Below are 19,910 nucleotides of genomic sequence, written 5' to 3'. Positions count from 1 at the left end.
GGTGTTAAGGGCCAGGTTGTTGTCGGCACACCACGTGGCCAGGTGCTGGACCTTGTCCCTGTAGGCCATCTCGTCATCCCTCTGATCAGGCCAATCACCATAGGGTCGTCTGCAAAATTGATTATGGAGCTAGAACCATATACAGGAATGCAGTCATAGATGAAAAGGGAGTACAGAAGAGGGATCAGCACACAGCCTTGAGGCATGCCAGTGTTCGGGGTGAGAGTGGAGGAGGAGAGGTTGTCTAACTTAACACATTGGGGTCTGTTTGTCAGAAAATCCAAGGTCCAATTGCAGAGGGGTGAGCTGATGCCAAGCTGGCAAAGTTTGGCGATCAGCTTGGAGGGGGGGTCACAGTATTGAATGCCGAACTAAAGTCAATGAACAGCATTCTGACGTAAGAGTTGGGGCTGTACAGGTGGGTCAGGGCAGAGTGAAGTGCCGTGGAGATGGCGTCCTCTGTTGATCTGTTGGTCAACCAAATATATTACTAAGCAAAGCAAAAGTAGTAAACTCTAGTTGCTGGAAATCTAAGATAAAACAGGAAATGCTGGAAATCACTCAGCATCAGAAAATATCACTGGAGAAAGAAACAGAGTTAATTCAAATCAAGTGAAGTCCGGGGCATAATCATGCCTAAGATATTTTTATTCCTTCAAGTAAGACAGAAAGGAAACATATACTTTGATGAAAGCTCCTCAATCTGAAATATTTACTCTCTCTCTCCCCACTGGGGCTTTGTTTTTAACCAGTTGACTATTTCCAGCATTTTTTTACATTAAATTTTGCCAAATCCCAGTGCATCCGGTAGCAAGAATTGGCATACTATTGATTTCTTAAAAGCAACTTTAGAAGATATATATATATATATATATAAAATTAACATGACAAACAACATTCTATGATGCTTGAATATCAGATATCAGATCCAATTATAATGTACATTTTTACTGATCATAATATGATATCAGATCCCAAGCAGAGGCTGAAGTAAGTTTGAACCTTTTTCATCAACATCAAAGAGAGCATCACACTCCCTAGAAATAATAAAGAATCTGTTCTAGAAGGCAGATTTGCTGGTGCTACTAGGGTGGCTTTGAACTCAAACAGCAAGGGGTGGGATCCTAAACATCCCAAAGACAAATGAGAGGCTGGAAAGTGATGCAGAATCGATGCAGGAGTCAGGCATAGGAAGTTCAACAGGCATGACAGGCAGGAAAACGGCCAGGAGCAAGGAAGGTCTATTGGATTAAATTGTATTTATTTCAATGTAAGAGATCTGACATATAGAATGGATGAACATATGGTTTGGATATTTACGTGGAACTGGGATATAATCGACATTATAGGAATATGAGTAAAGGAGGGACAGGACTGGCAGCTTAGTGTTTTGGAGTACAAATGCTTTAGGTGGCGTAGAGACAGAGGAAATATGAAGGGAGTTTCATTTTTGATTAAAGACAATGTCACATTAGTTGGAGATTAAATTGCTGGAGATCATCCAGTGAGATTTTATAGGTGAAGCTAAGCAATAAGAAGGGGATAATCACATTGTTGGCATTGTACCATGCTCTCTCAGATAGTCAACAGGAATCAGAAGAACAAATATGACAGGAGATTGTGCAGGGTTGTAAGAATAAAAGTGTTATTATTGTATGGGTTTTAAACTCTATTGGCATAGACTAAAACATGAGGAAATCTGCAGATGCTGGAAATTCAAGCAACACACACAAAATGCTGGTGGAACGCAGCAGGCCAGGCAGCATCTATAGGGAGAAGTACTGTCGACGTTTTGGGCCAAGACCCTTTGTCAGGACTAACTGAAAGAAGAGATAGTAAGATATTTGAAGTGGTATAAACTAAGATGGTCATACTGTTAAGGGCTTAGATAGGGTGAAATTTGTTAAGTGCATTTAACAATATTCCTTGGGCATATATAAAGAGCCCTACTAGGGAGAGGGCAAAACTCAACCTACACTTTGGTAATACAGTGGAGTAAAGAATGGATGTGACAATGGAACACCACTTTAGGAGCAGTGATCATAGTTCAGTTAGTTCAAAAATAGTTACAGAAAGGGGCAGAACTGATCCATAGGTTTAAGTTCCAAAATAGGCGAAGGCAAATTTCAAACATATGACAGAGGAGTTTGCAAAGGTTAATTTGAGTAGGATATCTGCAAAGGGACATCTAGCAAGTGGGATGTTCTTAGATGTGGGATAATGATAACTCAAAGAGTCTGCATGTTCCTGTTAGACTGAAGGACAAAGCTAACTGGAGTAGGGAACCCTACATGATGAATGAAATTGAGGCCCTGAGCAGGATAAAGGAGGCAAGGGTCTGATACAGGAACCTGGGATCAAATGAATCCCTTGAGTTGTATAAAAGATACAGAAGTGTATTCAAGAAGGAAATCAGAAGGGCCAAAAGGATAAATGAGATAAGTATGGCAGAGAAGATTAAGGAGAATCCAGTGAGATTTCTTAAGTATATTAAGGGGGAAAGTAATTAGAGAGAGAATAGGACCCTTAAAGACCAAAGTAGACCCAACCTTTGTGTGGAGGTGCGGAAGATGGGTAAGGTTCTTAATGAATATTTCTCTTCTGTCTTTACCATGAGGTAAAAAAGGTAAGACTTTATAACTAGAAAATGAAAATGGGGAGGACTTTAAAATAGTTTGCATTATAGTAGAGGAGTGCTAGATGTCTTAAAAATTATGAAGGTAGACAAAAATCATGAAAGCCTTGGTTGAGAAAGGCAGATGGAGTTTAATTTGAATAAGTGCAAGGTGTTGCATTTTGAGAAGTCAAACCAAGAAATTATATGCATAGTGAATGGTAGGGCTCTGAGGAAAGTTATATAACAGAGGGACCTCAAAGTACAAGTACATAGTTCACTGAAAATAAAGTCACAGATAGAGAGGATGCTGAGGAAGCTTTTTGGCATGCTGGCCTTCATAAGTCAGGGACATGAGTTTAATAATTGGGAGGTCTTGGTGCAATTGTACAGGAGGCTGGTGAAGCCTCATTTTGAGTATTGTGTTCAGTTTAGGTCACATATGCTATTAAACTGCAAATAGTTTTAAAAAAAGGTTTACTATGGATGCTGCCAGGACTCAATGGACTGAGCTATAGAGAAAGATTGGACAGTCTAGGGCTTTATTCCTTCGAGCACATGAGACCAAGAGGAGATCTTATAGAGATGTTTAAAAGATAAATGGCAGAGGGTGAATGCATTCATTCTTTTCCCTCCAGAGTTGGAGTATCAAGAACTAGAGGACATAGGTTTAAAGAGAGAGGGGAAAGATTTAAAAGGTGCTTGAAGGGCAGATGTGTTTACACAATAGGTGATATCTCTGCCAGATGAAGTTGCTGAGGCAGGATAACAATTTTAAAAAGGCATTTGGACAAGTACAGAGATGGGAAAAGGTTTAGAAGGGTATGCTCAAATGCCGGCAAATGGGAAATCTTGGTTGGCGTAGATCAGATGGGCCGAAGGGAGACTTAGAGCCAAGAGCCATTAACATGGAAACTGGCCCATGAGTTAGGTAAAAGGGCTTGCTAAACAGGCTTTGATGTTACTTGGATAATTTTTTGTGATATTTAAGAAACTATGTAGTCATGTGCACAGAAGTAATCTTTTTTCTGAAGACAAGAGTCATATAGCATAATCATTTGGGCCAACTTCCATACTTAAGACTGCAGCACCAGTAGTAAGGACCAAAAAGGCATGGACAAGGGAGGTGCAGGTGTGCTTGCAAGACTGCTTTACACAAGAACATAAGAAATAGGAGCATGATTAAGCCATCTGGCCCATCGAGCCTGCTCTGCCATTCAATAAGATCATGGCTCATCTGGCTATGGACTCATCTCCACCTACCTGCCTTTTCTCCATAACCCTTAACTCCCCTACTATGCAAAAATTTATCTAACCTAGTCTTAAATATATTTACTGAGGTAGCCTCCACTGCTTCATTGGGCAGAGAATCCCACAGATTCACCATTCTCTGGGAAAAGCAGTTCCTCCTCATCTCCATCCTAAATCTACTCCCCCAAATCCTGAGCAGATTGGTGATAACATTTCCACTTTGCTAACAATCAATACTGGAGCACTTCAGGGATATGTACTTAGACTGCTGTTCTATTTTCTCTATACCCATGACCATTAAAAGCCACCTATAAGCTCGCTGATGATATAACTACTGTTGGCAGAATTTCAGATGGTGACGAGGGCATACAGGAGTGAGATATACCAGCTAGTTGAATGATGTCACTGCAAAAACCTTGCATTCAATGTCAGTAAGACCAAAGAGCTGATTGTGAACTTTAGAAGGGTAAGACAAGGGAACACAAACCAATATTCATGGAGGGATCAGAAATGGAGAGAGTAAGCAATTAAAAGTTCCTGGGTGCATAATATCTGAGCATCTATCCTGGTCCCAACATATCAATGCAGCTATAAAGAAGGCAAGACAGTGACTATATTTCATTAGATATTTGAGGAAATTTTATTTGTCATCTAAACACTCAAAAACTTCTACAGATGTACCATGGATAGTATTCTGACAGGCTGCATCATTGTCTGATATGGGGGTGCGGGCAGAGCTACTGCACAGGATTGACGTACGCTGCAGAGAGTCATAATATTAGTCAGCTCTATCATGGGTACTAGCCTCTGTAGTATCCAAGACATCGTCAAGGAGCAGTGCTTCAGAAAAGTGGCTTCCAACATCATGGACTCCCATCACCCAGGACATGCCCTTTTCTTATTGTTACCATCGGGAAGGAGGTACCGAAGTCTGAAGGCACACACTCGGTGATTCAGAACAGCTTCTTCCCCTCTGCCATCCGATTTCTAAATGGACATTGAACCCATGAACACCACCTCACTATTTTTTAATTTCTGTTTTTGCACTACTTAAGTTAATTTCACTATTGAATAGACATATATATATACTTACTGTATTTCAGTTTTTAAAAATATTTATCATGTCTTGCATTGTACTGCTGCTGTAAAGTTAACAAATCTCACAACATATGCTGGTGATATTAAACCTGATTCTGATTCTGAGTCTTCATGACTCTGAGCTGTAATAGTATCGCGCTACCTTTGTGCCCTATTTTTCTATTCATAGCAGTTAATAGAAACTACATAAAGTTCAAATTTCAAAACAAAATATATTATCAAAGTGCATATATGTTCCCACCTTGATATTCATTTTAGTTTATTTTTTGCTTGTTAAGATGCAGTATGGAATAGGCCCTTCTGGTCCCTCGAGCCATGCAGCCCAGCAACCCACTGATTTCTAATCGTCAGACAATTCACAATGAACAATTAGTCTACTAACCGGTACATCTTTGGACTGTGGGAGGAAACACATGCACACACAGGAATGATTGTACAAAGTTGCTCACAGAGGATGCTGGAATTGAACTCTGAACTCTGACACCCGATCTATAATATCATTGTGCTAATCACTATGCTACTGTGGTGCCTAAATGCTGACATTCACAGGAATAAAAGAAGTGCAATAGAATTTATGAAAAACCATGCATAAACAAAGACTGACAAATAATCCATGCGCAAAGGAAGAAAAATGTGCAAATAAAAAAATATTATTGAGAATATGAGTTGAAAGGAATCCTTGAAAGTGAATCTGTAGGTCAGTTCACTGTAGTGGTGATTGAAATTATTATCTTACAGCCATCATGCTCCAGTTCAGGAGCTTGATGGTTGTAGGGTAATAAATGTTGCTGAACCTGATGGTGTTGGATCTAAGGTTTCTGTATCTCCTGCCCAATGGTAACAGCAAGAATACACCATGCCCACTAAGGATAAGTACAATAGTTAAACAAAATAACTATCTTATAAACAAGCAAAACCATTACTGCATTGAACTATGACTGTCTAATAAATGATTTAATCAAAGCAGATTAAGAATCTGTTCATGACATTCAGAATTCTCTCAGCTCTTCATGACAGGATTAATGTTATGATTTACTGACTATAAAATGTTTTATGGTTAATGAGAAGATTTACTGCATGAAAGTACACTGTTGTTAATAGAAGTATTTGGACACATTACAAAATGGAAATATCTAGAAAGGAACAGCACTGCACACAGATGTTTCATGTTGTAATTGCTTATTTCTAGATATTGGCAATTCAGCTTTTTGCTTACATTGAAGAGGAAATTCCATCAAAGGTTTTTCAAGATAACTTTCTAAAATAACAGCTAAGCTTAAAAAACGACGAACATTATGACTGCAAGTCAAATCAATAGCTGTGGAAAATTATTATTTCATACAGTGGCTTTTGCATGAAGCAAGTCTTCTTCTAATTTTGGTACAGGTGCTTGTATTGGTGTATGTAAATGTGAAGTGGATTAGTGGTGTCTTTCTAATTTTATTTTTCCCTACCACTTCCTTCTCTGATTTGGAATATTAAATGAAAAAGGAGACAAAAATTGAATTGGAAATAGGAGAGAGGGAAAATAAGTGAATTCTAATGCAATCTGCAGTATGTAGATTGAATAAGATTGTGCAGTAATAGAGGCGTTAGGTGAGGAAAGAAAGAACGGTATCCAGATAATCTCAGCGTGGAGTGGAGAAGCATAATACTGTAGTTAGCAGAGCTGTTGCCTCACATCTCTCATGACATGTGCTCAAACTAGTCATCCAGTGTTAGAGTTTGCATGATCCCTGTGATCGAGTGGGCTTCCTCCAGTTGCTCGTTTCTTCCCACAATTTAAAATTGTGTTGATTAGTCGATGAACTGGCTGTTGTAGATTGCCCTCAGTATGTGGGTAAGTAAGGGAATCTTGGGGTAGTTGATGGGAATGTTGGGAGAATTAAAAATATAATACAATTCCACCAACGCTACAAAAGGCTAAGATCTCAAAAGTGCCACAAGGAAAGGTAGCCTTTAATGCCCTTCTGTAGGATTGCTTTGTACTGGCACATTTTTCTCCACCATTTTCCTGTTTCTTTTTTACATGCGCCATCCTCTGCAGAAAAGAGAGAAGTGTGTTTTCAAGTAAAATTAGAGTTGCAGTTTGTAATAATACAAACTGTTACAAGATGAGATAAAATTCTGAATTGTAATTGATAGATAAGAGATGGCAGTATAGAGGTGTCTCAGATTGGTTATGCAGTTGGGTAGGCTGACAAGGAATTAAAATTCTCTCTGCACTACATATTAGCTTCACAATATTCCAAGCATTGATACCTGCTCTTGCTTGGTTTTAAAGACAAGAGATTCTGCAGATGATGGAAATCCAGAGCAACACACACAAAATGCTGGAGGAACTCAGCCGGTCAAGGCAGCATTTACGGAGAGGAATAAACAGTTGAACTTTTGAGCGGAGGCCCTTCATCAGGACAGGAGAGGAAGGGGGAAGATGGTAGAATAAGAAGGTGGGGGAAGGGAAGAATTACAAGCAAGAAAGTGAGAAGTGAAACCAGGTGGTTGTGGGATGAGGATGAAGTAAGAAGCTGGGGAGTGATAGGTGGAAAAGGTAAAGTGTTGGAGAAGAAGGAATCTGATAGGAGAGGAGAGTGGACTAAGGGAGAAAGGGAAGCAGGAGGGATACCTGTGACATGTGATAGGCAGGTGAAGAGAAGAGTTAGGAGGGGTGCCAGGGTGGATAATTGAAGAAGAGGAAATGGTGAGGGGGGGGGAGAATTACCACAAGCTGGAGAATTGGATGTTCATGCCATCAGATTGGAGGCTACCTAGATGGAAAATGAGGCGCTTCTCTTCCAACCTGACAGTATCCTCACTGTGGCAGAAGAGGAGGTCATAGACCAACATGTTCGAATGGGAATGGGAATTGGACTTAAAATGGTTGGCCACCTGGAAATCCTGCTTTCTGCAGATGGAGTGAAGATACTCAATTAAATGATCCACCAATCTACAAACACTTTGTACATCGGCTCTCACCATTGTAGAGAAAGTCCCATCGGGACCACCAGAATCAATAGACAGATTCACAGGTGAATTGTTCCCACATCTGGAATGACTGCTTGTGGCCCTAAATGGAGGTGAGAAAGAAGGTGAACGTGCAGATGTAGTTCTTCTTGCATTTGAAGAGGTAAGTGCCAGATTGGAGATTAGTGGGGAGGGACAAATGCACAAGGGAATCACAGATTCATGCAGAAAGCAGAGGGTTAGGTGAGGTAAAGATGTATTAAGTGGTAGGGTCCTGTTGAAGATGGTGAAATTTGTGGACAATTGATGTGCTGAATGCAGAGGTATTAGGTGAACACAAGAGGAAATCTACCCCTGTTAAGGCAGCAAAAAGATGGAGTGAGCTTGAGTGTCTGGGAAATAGAGGAGATGTGGGTGAAGGCAGCATCAACGGTGAGGAAGGGTAACCTTATTCTTTGAAGAAGAAGGACATCTCTGATGTTCAGGAAAGGAAAACCTCATCCTGGGAATAGATACGGCAGAGATGAAGGAAATGAGAAAAGAGTTTTCACACCTCTTACATCTTCAATTATTGGCTAAAGATATCCAAGGCTGAAATTACATTTCACAAACATCTACTATCTTTTGATGATTACTTTGAATGATACGTACAGGCTGCCTTGTTAGCCTAGACTTTAACTCTTGTTGAAACCTGCATCCAATGTCTAGCTTGGGTAGCATTCTCTACACACAGTAGTAGTTTAAAGGAGCAGTCAGCACAAACCTAGTCTGCTGTTGAATAAGCAGAACGACCACTCGTCCACTTCCAGCTGTCATCCAAATTATCCTCTTGCAATTTAACCAAAAATAAAATACGAATATATAGAGAACAATGTACTGTTTTTGTACTTATAAGTTTTAATGAATAATATTTATTTTGTCACAAGCCCTGTGGCCTTGTGCATCTGCATTTGTTAATTGTTGCCTTATCTAGAGTGATTAAGCCCTTGTGGTTCTGTTTAATCTTATCAAGTTTATTTTGACAGGCACAGGCTTTCCGTTTACTATGATTATTTAAAGCAGACTCCCGATTAGCGCTTCTCATAAGGTTCTTGTCTTTGAAGAATGACTCACCTCATGATGTCACCCGATCAAGCCACCGATGTTCTGTTGGAATTTCTTTGAATAAACTCTTGTTTCGCTTACTACATGAGAGTCTGTTATTCCTCCGTATCTGGGTTCAGTTGTTTGTCAGTGTATGGTATGACACTTTTTAATTAAAAAAGCTATGAATTCAGAAAATCCTGGCCACATTTAGAAATTCAGACATTTAGTAATACAGACTTCATATTTCAAGTTTACCTGCTGAATACATCCAGCACTTTGTTTTTAGTTCAGATTTTCAGCATCTACAGTTTATTGATTTTCAAGCTTAATGACCTGCATTTTAAACAATTCTCTTTAAACTTTATCCCTTTTGATCTCAGGGGAATGCTATGACCTAAATTTATTCAGGTTTTAGTGTTTTTTTTTAAATTTCTAGATTATAGTGACCATTAGTTAAGTGGTCTATTATATACCAGATTTTTTTTCCTTTTCCATGAGAGTATTACCTATTTTTGACATCTGGTGAGAAAAGTTAAAATTAACCCTTTTGTATTTGTGGCATTGAGACAAAGTCCATTTTTATGAAGTCACTGCTATTGGAAGGAAGCAAACGACAGGTACATTGTAGCCTGCTTTGGCCTTTTAAGGGATTACTTCAAACACTGAACTAACACTGTTCAGTGCTTAATAATCAGTTCATGATTATGCATCTCTCTGTCTACAAATCCATTCATGTCCATTTCACCCTCTCTATATTCATGTGTTTGTATTTCTCAAATATAAGACTATGCAAACATTCTAATTCTAACTTCCATGACATTTCAGGTGGAAATGTCAGCTTTCAAAACGTATTTGCTTTTAATGGGAAAAATCAAATTAATGGAGGAGATGCACTTTCCAGAGCCCCTGTGACAGCTGCTCACAATTCAAATGTTTGCATTTTCTAATGGTCAACAACTGAGCAAAATCATTAACTCTAGTTCCACACTCCTGAGAAAATAGAAAGCTGTCAAATTTAATGATTTTTTGAAAAATGATATTCAATGTTTATTCCTAACAATTACTTTGGGCTCTTATAAGCATTGCAAACAATTTCTCAAAAGCAATTATTTCATCTGTATCATTCTACACCGAACAATCTACAAACCCATGGACACATAAACACTACCCTCACTACTTTCTATTTTTAACACAATTTATTTTTAAGTATATTTCTTACTGAAACTTATAGTATTTTTATGCATTGCACTATAGTGCTGCCACAATACAAAAAAAAATCACAACTTATGTCAGTGATAATAAAGCTGATTCTGAATCTAAATGACCAAAATTGATGCTGCTGTGTCTAATGGCGAAGTAAAAAAAAGCAGGATTGTTCTGTGCAGTAATTCCCCAAAGTCCAACCAAAAGCCATGCTGTTACTGAAATCTGATTCTGTTTCTGTTACTCACAAATAATGATGATCAAAAAGGAAGAGCAATTTGATAATGAAAAAGAGAAAAAACAGTGCAACTTTGGTATATCGCTGGCATCATTGGCAACATTATAAGCTATCTATGTTATAACATTTACCTAATTTCCATCTTCAGGACATGATAATAGTTATGATATGTCAAAACCTTTGATATAATAGGGTATGCCATGTCAAGGTTACAGGCTGCATTATGTATACACATGCTTAACATTAAAGTTCGAGGAAAAGCAAAAATGTGTAGTGTCAGTTTGTTTTAAATTTGGTTATAAAACCAGTAGAGTATTTCACATCCAATAAAACATGGGACTTGTATTAAATCAGCTAACTTGGAGCACGTTTGGGGAAAAAGATTACAAGTTCTAACAGTTTTAATCAATAAAGTCTGTTTCATTTATCATTGCCGGGACTTTTCCTACTTACCTTTCGTGAATGAATTTCTTTGACATATAATGGAAGAAGAAATTCTGATTTGCCTTCTAGCCGCATGCCTTTATTTGTGATTTTTAGGTTTCCCATTCCATTCTGCAATCAGCAAAAAGAAAACTTTAATTCAATAGGTGAAGTATAAATTAGAATAAGCTGCCTAATATAAGCATGACAGCAATACCCATCTTAAGGAAGTTTCATAGGTCCCTCTGATTGAAAGTTTATAGATACCTCTGTTTATTTCTGATTTAGCAATGTTTTATCTGAGTTTGTCAACCATATTTATGACCTTATATATAAGATATACTCATCTAAAACTTTGACAAAATTCTATCAACGTGTAGTGGAGAGTATATTGACAGGCTAAATCACAGCCTGGTATAGAAACACCAATGCCCTTGCATGGAAAATCCTACAAAGAGTGGTGATACCATCCAGTCCATCAGGGGTAAAGCCATCCCCACCACTGAGCACATCTACACAAAATGCTTTTGCAGTAAAGCAGCGTCCATCATCAGGAACCCCCACCACCCAGGACATGCTCTCTTCTCACTGCTGCCATCAGGAAGAAGGTACAGGTGCCTCAAGACTCACACCACCAGGTTCAGAAATAGTTATTATCCACAACCATCAGGCTCTGGAACCAAAGGGGATAACTTCATTCAACTTCACTTGCCCTATCACTGGATTGTTCCCACAGCCTATGGACTTACTTACAAGGACTCTTCAACTCATTTTCTCAATATTTATTTATTTATGTTTTTATTTGTATTGCTTTCTTTTTGCATTTGCTCGGTTTGTTGTCTTTTGCACACCGGTTGAATGCCCAGGTTGTTGTAGTCTTTCATTGATTCTGTTATGGTTATTATTCTATGAATTTATTGAATACACCCACAAAAATAATCTGAGGGTTGTATATGGTAACATATATGTACCTTGATAATAAATTTACTTTAAAGTTTGAGCATTGAAGTTGATAAAACACCATGATTTTTTAAAGTATTTTCTGCCGGCTGCACGAGGTCAGTAACTATAAGCCACATGTGGAGTGGATCTGATTTCTTCCCACCAAGAAATCCTTCCTCTTAAATGAACTGCCAAATTAGAGCTTAAACGATTGGAGTGAATGTGTGATATTAAATTCCTTTGCAATTTCAAGACTTTTCAAGGCAATTTAACAATGCAATGCCAATAGAAAGCTTGCATATCAAACTCTTCAAAATGTTATTAGAACTGCATTGCATTTCTGCCAGTTTCTTTGATTCTAATAACATACAGTATTTCTTGCTGTTACTCTTCCTCCCACATAATACTGTAAAAACCTTCTGTATTTGCAATTATAGCTGAAAAAACAGAAAGAGGAATCCATTTTGACACTGATATCTAACTTGCTATTCAGTAAGGTGAGCTTTTACCTCAGTGACACCATTCCTGCACAACTCCATATATCCTTTGAATCCTCTAATAACCATGGGTTCATTGACTTCTGCATGGACTGTGCTCAGTGACTGGGCCTAGACAGCTCTCTTGGACAGTGAATTTCCAAGATTCACTATCCTCAGTGTGAAGAAATTAATTTTCATCAGTTTTCTGAATGGGCTGTCTCTTGAGCATTCAGAAAACTGATGAGAAGTAACTTCTTCACACTGAGGGTACTGAATCTTTGAAATTGCTATCACTGGTTCTAGATACATCAGCTGATCTGTGAAGACTGATAAGCATTTTGCAATGAAGTTGGCTCTCATTCTTCAAAATGCGTGTATGCATAGGCCCAGTCTTTTTAACCTCTCCTCATATGACAAATCAGGTTTATTGAACTCCCAGTACTACTACTACTACTACTACTATGTCGACTCGGGCCTAGGGGGCCGGCGTCAGGCACGAACACCCACTACTGCAAGTCAACCATAGATTCATATAAGAAACATGGTCTCACCACATTCCCATTACCTCCCCTCAGATTCTACCACTCAGCCACACTGGAGCTATCAATCCACCAAACTGGACAACTTTAGGGCGTTGCAGGAAACCCAGGCAGCCACTGGAATCAGGATCAAATCTGGGTCACTGGAGAATGTGTGGCAGCAGCTCTACTCACCGTATCACTGCATTACACGCAGCGAGATTAGACCTCTAGACCAGAACTGGAAACAGTTTTTTTTTGGAGGAACTCAGCGGTTCGAGCAGCAGCAATGGGAGGAAGGGAAATGGGTGTCAATGTTTCAGGCTGAAGCGCTGCACCAGGACCGAGAGTGAAGAGGAAAGTTGGCTACTATATAAAAAAAAGAGTGGCAAGAAAGGATCTGAGGTGATTGGAGGACTGAAGTGGGGTGTAAAATGAAAAGCAGGCAGAGCCAGTTAGGGGAGGAGAGCAGAGATGGAGTTCGAAGATGGTGGCAGGTAAATGATAGATAGAGACAGAGAAAGGAAATAAAAGGGGGAAAAAACAGATGGAGCAGGTGAGGGGAGTGTGGTGAACTACATATACCTGTCTGGACTGCTCCTGTGGCTCCTTCCACAGACCCCTGCTGACTGCTCCTGTGGCTCCTCCCACAGACCCCTGCTGACTGCTCCTGTGGCTCCTCCCACAGACCCCTGTATAAAGGCGACTGAGTCCTGTTGCCCAGCCTCATTCCCCAGGATGTAGTGTTGTTCATTCTTCCAGTCAATAAAAGCCGATACTTCACTTCCTACGTCTCAGCGTGAGTTATTGATGGTGCATCAGGGAGGAGAGTGTGAAGATAGGAGATAGCTGCTGGAGGGAGATAAGCAGGAGCACAAAGCACTCCTAGAGCAGGATTCTGGTAAGTAAAGGAGGTGAGAAAGAGAAACGTTAGAACAGAGGTGAGTGACAGGAGGAACAGATAGAGGGGGATTTTGGCAAGTGCTCAGGAAGGATATGTGGCTGTGGTTAAAGAGCTGGAAAGCAGTAGAAACCACAAATGGGGTGCAGTACAAAAGGGTTTCATGGAGCATTCATGAGTGAGAAGTGTTTTATTTTGGAGGTCTCTCAAGCCTAATCAGTTCTGATCAGTTTCAACTTGATGAATCACAATATTTGTTTTCATCCCACAGGTGCTGCAAAACCTGCTGAGTCCTTCAGCTGATTGGTTGTTGCCTCATATTCCAGCAGCTGCAGTCTCTTGTGTCTCCATAGTTATGCATTTTACATGGGTCCCTGCATCATTGCATTAAGATGCCTTTTTTCCTGTATGCTATTTCTCTTGAAATAAAGGCAAACATGTTATTTGCTTTCCTAATTGTTTGCTATTCCTGTTCTGGAGTAATGAAATTATGCATAACATAATTATAGATGAACTAAAATGAGAAATAGACTTCAAGAACTAAATCTCATACACAATTTAACTTCTAACTGATACTTTGTGGCGAGTGAATTTAATCATTGGGTGTGGTACATTCTGATTCTGTCCCATTGAAACTACATAGAGAGAAACAGTAGATGCATGTTCTCACTACTAGCATATTGTTCAAGGTGTACCCCCACCACTTAAAGTACAATTCAGCACAAATCTGATTTGTCACTTAACCTTTTAGTTGTTTATATATTCATGGAGTCATCCTTCAACACTGCAATGAAAGGGATGTATAATCTATCTATCCCTACTCTGTTTTCTGCCTGTGAACCAATTTTCAATCGACACCAGTTATATTAACCCAAATTTGGTTTAATAACCTCTCACATTGCACCTTATGGAAGCACTTCTGAGTGTTTAAATTACCACAGCTACCAGCTTTCTCTCATATCTGGTTAAAACATTAGAGAACTCTTAACACTTGTCAAATATGATTTGCATTTCATAACTTCATGTTGATTCTGCTCTGCTAACAGTACTTTATTAATAGGTTCTTGAGCTTCCCCTATCATAAAGGATAAGGTCTGAAACACAAAAACAATACCCAGTTAATTAAGTAAGCAGCATTGTGAGTAATTCATATTCAGAGTCAATGCTTAAAGTGACGGCACAAGGATGTGAATGTGGATACAGGTCAGTGTAGATGGAAGGAAATTATTTATGCAGATTGTAATTGGGACTGGAAAATCATTTACGCTCAATGTTTTCAGGGATAAATGTGAAAAAAAAAACACTTCTAGAGTCAGAAGTTGGTGTAAGTTTGGAACATTCTCCCCTGAAACAGCAACTGACACTAGGTAAGTTTTACTTTTCACTCTGAGACTGGTACTTTTTAATTAACCAGTGGTATTACAAATATTAGCCAATGCAAGTATGTAAAACTTGATCATTATTCAAGTAAAATGGAAGAGACTTGAGTATTAAATCACTGGCATCTATCTGGATGCTCCAGTGTTTCTAATGTTTCCTCTGGTCACATCCAGGCAGAATATGGAGGCTAACAACCAAGGTCAATCCACTGTTCGTTCTCCATAACATTGGTCACGGGATCAGGAAAATTGCAAAAATGGCCTTAAGACAAATAAACAGATTTGTGAAACTTCAATGATGGCAAGAGAGATAGAAGGAAAGAAAGAAATGTCCACTTGGAACCTGCCAGTCCAGAATTCCTTTATTTTTATCAATTCCTTAATTATTTCTCTTGCATAATTCTTTATTTTATTACGTTATTTGCACCACTATATTGAACACACTTGAGATCAATTATTTGTGTGATAGTTTGAGTAAACTACTCGACTAAAGATGCACTCATTTATTTCACAAATATCTAAATTTCAAATGCATCAAGAGATGACTTTTTTTTTCCATTTTTTAACCCCAAGGGCACAAATTTGGTTGACACAATAGATACACAATCTCTCAATGAAATGAGAGAATAGAATCCAAGGCACAAAACTGACTGTACTGTATTAACACGATCGACTTGAAGGACATAACAGAATGAAATAAGCACTGGGTTGAATGCTGAGTGAATTCTCAGCTTTCTGCCATAGTAGGAGTACTCATTTCTTAAATATTAATCACTGTTTCAAAGCTAGGTAAATAACAAATAATAATGGTAACCTATCAGATGAGGTGGTTATGTAACAATTCATTATCAACTGTGTTCACCTGTTATGTAGCGACCTTCAGACTTTCACTTTGCAATGTGTGTGGACAGTAAGTAGCTAACAATAACTTTGGCTGTCCTTCAATCAACCCACTATTGTCTGGGCTCCGTTGAAAGACATATCTCAGACTCCTAGCAGATTTGCAGCAAATGCAAGGTGCTGCACTTATAAGCTCTACTTTCCAGTGGCTGATGGTGACATTAATAAGAACAATGGGAACGCTCATTGGGCCAGATCACTGTTAATAAAGGTAACAATTATATTGATCACCTTTCATCAGCAAGATCAGAATCAGGTTTAATATCACTGGCATATGTCATGAAATTTGTTATTTTGCTCCAGCAGTAACAAATAATAAAAACTATAAATAAGAAATATATATATTATAAATTAAATAAGTACAGTAGTGCATTAAGAGTACAAAAATAAGCTACTGTACTTGAGTTCATTGTCCATTCAGAAATCTGATGGCAGAGGGAAAGAAACTGTTCTTGAGTGCATGTCTTCAGGCTTCTGTACCTCCTCCTTGAAAGTAGTAGCAATGGGAAGATGACAGGTCTTGGGTGATGGGTGTCCTTAATGATGGATGCCACCTTCTTGAAGAATCGTCTTTTGAAGATGTCTTTGATGTCTTTGTACCCATGATGGAGTTGGCTGAGTTTACAATGTTTTGCAGCTTTTTCCAATCCTATGCAGTAGTCCCTCTATACCAGAGAGTGAAGCAGCCATTTAGAATGCTCTCCATAGTACATCATTAGAAATTTGTGAGTCTTTGGTGACATGTCATATCTCCTCAGACTCTGAATGAAACCTAGCCATTGTCGCAGCTTTGTTGTAATTGCATCAAGATGTTGGGCCGAGGACAGATCTTCAGAGATGTTGACACCCAGGAACTTGAAATTATGCACCCTTTCCACTGCTGATCACTTGATGAGGAATGGTGTGTATTCTCTCAACTTCTCCTTTTTGAAATGCACAATCAATTCCTTGGTCTTGCTGACATTGAATGCAAGGTTGTTGTGATACCACTTAACTAGCTGATTTACCTCACATTTGTATACCTGCTTGTCGCCATCTGACATTTTGCCAACAATAGCTGTGTCATCAGCAAATTTATAAATGGTGTTTGAGCTGGCATATATAGCCATACAGTCGTGGGTGTAGAGTGAGGAGAGCGGGGGCTAAGCACATATCCTTGAGGTGGGCCAGTGTTGATTGCCAGTGAGGAGGAGATTTTATTTCTGATCTGCACTGTGTTCTCCCAAAGAGGAAGTCAAGAATCCTGTTGCTGAGGGAGATACAGAGGCCCGGGTTTTGCAGCTTGTTGTTGGTACAGTACTGAGGGTATGATGGTGCCGAACGCTGAGCTGTAATTAATAAACCCGCAGCCTGGCTTTGGTATTGCTATTTACTCTGTTCCATAGATGCTGTCTGACCTGCTGAGTCCCTCCAGCATTTTGTGTGTGTTGCTCTGGTATTACTGTTTTCCTGGTCATCCAAGGCAAAGTGGACAGTCAGTGAGATTGCCTCTGCTGAAGACCTATTGTTGTGGTAGGCAAGTTGCAGCAGGTTCCAGTCCTTGCTTAGGCAGGAGTGAATTCTGACCATATCCAAACTCTCAAAGTACTTCTTCACAATAGATATGAGGGCAACTCGGCAATAATCATTGAGGCAGCTCGCACTGTTCTTCTTGGGCACTGGTATGATTGCTGCCCTTTTGAAGCAGGTGGAAACCTCTGACTGCAGCAGTGAGAGTTTGAAGATGTCCTTGAACACTCCCGCCAGTTGGTTGGCACAGGTTTTCAGTGCCCTACCAGGTACTCCATCAGGGTCCGACACTTTGCAAGCAATCCCACTCATGAAAGATGTTCTGATGTCAGCTGGATCTCAGGGTCACCAGGTGCTGCAAGAATGAAGAGTCACAGATCCAAAACATTAACAGTGTTTTCCCGGTTTGCTGAGAAGTCTAAGCTTTATCAGGAACTTATTTCAGATCTCCAGCAACTGTAAAACTTTGCTTCAGTGTCTGGGCAAAAGTATCTCTGTTCCTAGTGTAATCCATCTGTATTTTATAGACGACTGAAGATAAGCACATTTAAAATGAAACTCCACATTGGGAAAGATCTCCATTTCTTTAATGCCCGTTTTACATCCTGTGCATGAAAAGATATTTACCTCTTGTTGAGGATGGGTATGTGTTCTAATAAAGTTATGGATATATGCATTGCAGAAATATTTTAAAAAGATATAATAACCCTTCGAAAACAGCTTTGAAAAACTTTGAATACCAGAGAACTGCCGCTGTGCTCTTCATAATTTATTGCTATTCCCATATTACTCATAGCACTAGATGAGCCATTTGGAAGTTTAGATCCTAGGTCTAGGGCCTGAGTTCTGTGATTCTAAATTCAATATAAAGCAAACGATTAAGAAACATGGGTAGAAACTGGATACACACCAGCACCTGTGTAACTCAGATATTCAGGCCAAGCTGTCCACACCCCCACTACCGACAGCCAGCATCATCAACCCCCTGTAAGTGAAGATCAAGACATGAGACCGCCTTCACCAAACCCCTCCCCGATACTGAAGGTTGAGATACCCAACCTCTCTAATACTGCAAGTTAAAACGTCTGATCCTCCTTGACCAAATGTTAACGTCATCAATACACTGATGCTGAAAGTCAAGACCTCCTTAAGCGAAAGCTCAACATCCCCAAGCCCTTGATATTGAATGTAGAAACACCTAACCACTGACACAGAAGGTCAATGCTCCTACTTCCAGATGCTGAAGATGAAAACCCATGATTAATTATTGATGAAGATTGAGCTCCCCATGGCAACAAGTCTCCATGTTAAGAAGCTTGACCCTTCAATACTAAACGTTGATAATCCAACTCTCTCATATTGACAGATTATTTTAATTTAACGTGGTGGGACAACAAACAAACATACCAATTGCTCAGCTACATCATCAATATTCCAGATAATGAAGAGTGCATAGTCTCTTTGTAATTGTCATAAATAGGTAAATACAACCCAGGCCAGGTAGTCTTGGAATAGTTTATTTTAGAAATTTTACACATTGGAAACAAGAAGCAAGGTGCAAAGCATCTGCATCTAAACACATGGGAGGTTTAATATTTCAGTGTTCTTGATTATAAAAGCTTTTGGAGGTTATGAGCTAACATTTGTTTCCAAGATAATATCACCTTTATATATCCATGTGATCTAAAGCTGCAAGGACAATCTCAAACAATAAAGTGTTTATCATCTGTGCTTTTAAAACTTCCAGCTCTTCACTGACCTTTGCTGAGGTTGCTCAGACTCACAGGATGTGCATTTGTGCACTCGATATCTTAAGGAGCCATTAATCTGGAAATTTTTGTACTGCATCATAAGATGATGAAAGGTAACCATCTGACCTAATTTTTAAACAGAAGAAATCTAATATTTTTATCATTTCCCCTTTTAAGTATCTACCCGCCCTTGAACCTAAACTTATGCTTTATCCATTATTTTCTAGATACTCCCAAATGGTGTCTGTTCAAATGATAATTGGGGACTAAAACTGGCATACAATGTGTGCAAAATCAACATTTACATTTAAGCCAGGGCTATTTGTCCTGCTGCTGGTGACACACAGCATTTTTACAGCAACCTCAATAGCATGAGAGCAATGACATTGAAGCTCTTTGTGTCGTAACTCTTTGTGTCAGGGCAAGACCAAGTGCTGGGAAGCAGAAGGTTTATCATTGCCTGCTCCTAGTGAAATGGGTGAATGGCTTTGTGACTGTAAATGTTTCTGTATCTATGGCTCTAGGATCAGCCAACAATAATTGTGCTGGCTTTATCACAAAGCCACACGTTGCAGTTGCAGATAAGAGTGAAAGCCTTTCCACTGATGCAGAGTGCTGCGTCTGTCAACACCAGAAACACACACATAGAACGGG

General features: G+C 39.3%; 1 protein-coding gene across 1 annotated transcript in view; it reads right to left on the bottom strand.

The window, feature by feature from the left end:
* The window catches only part of LOC140737864 (zeta-sarcoglycan), a 920,455-nt gene that overhangs the window by 228,542 nt on the left and 672,003 nt on the right, over positions 1-19,910 (bottom strand). Inside the window, exon 3 of the mRNA XM_073064601.1 lies at positions 10,908-11,009. Within this exon, the coding sequence (XP_072920702.1) occupies positions 10,908-11,009 (102 nt within the window). The remainder of the gene's footprint in view (positions 1-10,907; positions 11,010-19,910) is intronic.

Source organism: Hemitrygon akajei, chromosome 13, assembly GCF_048418815.1.
Source record: "Hemitrygon akajei chromosome 13, sHemAka1.3, whole genome shotgun sequence".
Lineage (NCBI taxonomy): Eukaryota > Metazoa > Chordata > Chondrichthyes > Myliobatiformes > Dasyatidae > Hemitrygon > Hemitrygon akajei.
This window is presented reverse-complemented; position numbering and strand designations above follow the sequence as displayed.